The sequence below is a fragment of the Trichechus manatus genome, unplaced genomic scaffold (genome assembly GCF_000243295.1).
Source record: "Trichechus manatus latirostris isolate Lorelei unplaced genomic scaffold, TriManLat1.0 scaffold00018, whole genome shotgun sequence".
NCBI lineage: Eukaryota > Metazoa > Chordata > Mammalia > Sirenia > Trichechidae > Trichechus > Trichechus manatus.
The window spans coordinates 13,334,814-13,337,937 of NW_004443954.1; the positions used below are offsets into that span (position 1 = coordinate 13,334,814).

Genomic DNA, 3,124 nt, shown 5'->3' on the forward strand with positions numbered 1-3,124 from the left:
ACACACACATATAAAATCTTTGAAATCAGCTTTTGTAATTACATTTTACATATGCAGTGAAAACTGTAAAAGTTGCCATAGGTCATTGGCCTCTTTTGACCCCAGTCCCACAGTGCTTTATGGGGGAAATTCTCAGGCACACTCTAGAGTAAGGTGTATTTACTTGTATGAAAGGACTTGTGAAGCCACACACACAAAATTTTCTGCTCTTCTTGGTTTAGATTGTTGAATTACAAGTTTCTTGCAAGGTCCAAGTTAAAAAATGAATTTCGAAGCTATTATATTATAAATTTTTTAAAAAATGTTTGCAGGCTTGTATTAGAAAATTATTTTACCTGTGGTATAAAAAATCAAATATTTCTATATAATGATCTATTGTAACCCGACCCTACGAATGCCAGTAAATTTCCATTAGTCCTTAAACTAGCCCAGGCTAGATTTGGCCCACCCCATATGTGAAGAAGGGCTAGCTGTGACCGTTAATTGACCTCAACAGAGGACGCAGCAACAGGTAGAACAAATCAGAAGGAAAATCATCACCCAGACCCCATTCCAAAGCGAGAGGTACAACATGAACCACATCACCTCCTGTTTCCTGGCCACCGTAATTCCTGCAACGTCTTCCCTGTGTATTCCTTCTAGGCTTTTTCCTCCCCAGTGCACTTGTGTGGCTGCTACCTTGCTACCCAAATCGCATATAAGTCCTGCCATCCCATAGCTCATTGACTCAGATCTGAGGAACTTCCTCCTGGCTCCTTGCTCTGCGTGTTGCAATAAAGTTATTTTCTTTTTCTCGAAGGCTGGTGTCCACGGCAACGCTATGACTTTATTTCTAATTATTTTTAGGACAGTAAAGGCAGTTTACAGTAATATGTCTTGTTTTGCCTATTTACTTCATTTTATTATTTGGGGCAGATAAATAGTCTGTATAAACTTGACCCATATTGAGCGTTCAACATGTATCTTTCTTCTGGGAATAATATTATTAGAGAAAAGCCTCTGTAAATATATGCAGTTGTTTATTTTGAAATAAAATAAACTAGAAAGTAATTTTATTTTAAACATGTGCACAGATTCTAGAGCATGTGGGCATGGTAGACTGATGCTAACGCTTTTGGCTACAATAAGTTATCATTCCTGTTATATTTCTAAACCTCGTATCACTTTAGAGGCTGGCAGGTGATGGATTTAGGGGATAGAATCTACTGATCACTTGACTCTCATATTCCATTGAACAGAATTTATAATATGAATGTTGTGGAATTAAAGTTTGAGACAAGGTATTAGTATCTTCTAGATCAAACACAGGAATAGTATTCTCACTCATCTCTCTGAAATATCTTGAACGTAGCTTTCTTTTGATATGATTATTATCATTATTTAGAAAAGTAATTATTACAGATTTGCCAGTTACTAGCAGAGGCTAAGGAGTTCCTGGCTGACCCAAATTGTTAAGCACTGGACTACTAACCAAAAGGTTGGCGGTTCAAACCCACCCAGAGGTGCCTCAGAAGAAAGGCCTGGCAATCTACTTTCCAAAGGTCACAGCCCTGAAAACCCTATGGAGCAGTTCTGCTCTGCACACGTGCGGTCACTATGAGTCAGAATAGACTCAACGACAACTAACAACAAGAACAAGCAAAGACTAAGTGTGAAACAGAATGAATTCAATATTCTGAGTCCTTACTTTACACAGATACAGAGATAGCAATGAGAGAGGGCATAGGGGCCACAGAAACACCATTTAACAGGCACTAATGTTAAATTACATGTTCGTGACGTGTTGAAAAATGGTGTGAGTGCTTCTGGAGGAATTGTAAATAAACTCTTGTGGGAGTTGCATGTTTGTAAGGAGATTGGAGCGTAATTGTATGTGGCTGGGATGGGCACCGTCATCAAATATCACTGTATTTCTGTTAATCAACAGTTTTCCTTTAGTGAGGGAATATGGAAACCAGATATGCAGGGCAGAAGAGGAGGTCCATGGGCTAGGGATTTAATTCAACAGAGAGTGATGACAGAAAAAAATGAAATGCAGAAGTTTCCAAAAGGTATTAAATCAAGCTGAGAAATAAATTACAAGGTACAGCACATAATCCATAATAACTTCTATCATTACCTGTTAGCCCATTGTGGCTGAGTTGATTCTGACTCCTGGCGACCCTACGATCACTACCCATAAAAAAACAAAACAACCTGTTGCCATCGAGTAGATTCTTACTCATAGCGACCCTACAGGACAGAGTAAAACTGCCCCATAGGGTTTCCAAGGAACAGCTGGTGGATTCAAACTGCCGACCTTTTGGTTAACAGCCGTAGCTCACTGTAGCCCTTAACCACTGCAACACCAGGGCTACACAATCACTACAGTGTGTCTTAATTATCTTTTTGTATATATCTACACCCACCCCCATAAACACTGAGCTCTTATTCTTCCTTGTATCCTCGTTACCTAGCACAGTACCTGACACAAATTGCATACAGAGTAATTGTTTGAATTAGCGAATTAATTAATCCATTGATTAGTGATATAGCAAATTGAGATTGCTTCATGGAGCCGTATTTTTTTCAATAATTTGAAATCACTGTCACTTGAAAGGAACTGTATGTTCAGATAGATAGACAAATTCAAGTTCTTCTGTGAATGGGAGGCTTTCATAGCTTGAACTGTGTCCCTCAATATGGAGGAAGTCAGCACAACATGACCAAGGCAAGAGAAGACACTGAGAGGAATGTAAGAATAAAGGGCAACTGCGGTAAATACAACAGCATAGACAATCCTGCAACAATAGTGTTAACAAACAATAATTTACAAATGGATACATAGATAGAAATGCCAAGAGCTGTGGGAGAGTGTGAGGGAGCACACCCGCCGGCAGACACAGGTTTAGTGGTGGGTATCTCTACATACATGACTTAGGTGCTCCTCGTATATTAATATAGACAATAGAGCACACAAGGGGCACAGTCAGGGAAACCTCCTGGGGAGAACTCAACACCTCGCAGGATGAAGTTCCTAGGTTCAAAGGCAGAGACCATAGACGCGGGGGACATCTACGTCAATTGGCGCAAAATAGTTCTGCATCCTATTTTGGTAAGTAGCATCTGGAGTCTTAAAAGCTTG

At 39.7% G+C, this 3,124-nt stretch overlaps 1 protein-coding gene across 1 annotated transcript in view; it reads left to right on the forward strand.

The window, feature by feature from the left end:
• The first annotated feature begins 3,007 nt into the window (after positions 1-3,007).
• LOC101359614 (25-hydroxycholesterol 7-alpha-hydroxylase) overlaps positions 3,008-3,124 on the forward strand; it is a 55,885-nt gene continuing 55,768 nt past the window's right edge. Inside the window, exon 1 of the mRNA XM_004372603.1 lies at positions 3,008-3,094. Within this exon, the coding sequence (XP_004372660.1) occupies positions 3,008-3,094 (87 nt within the window). The remainder of the gene's footprint in view (positions 3,095-3,124) is intronic.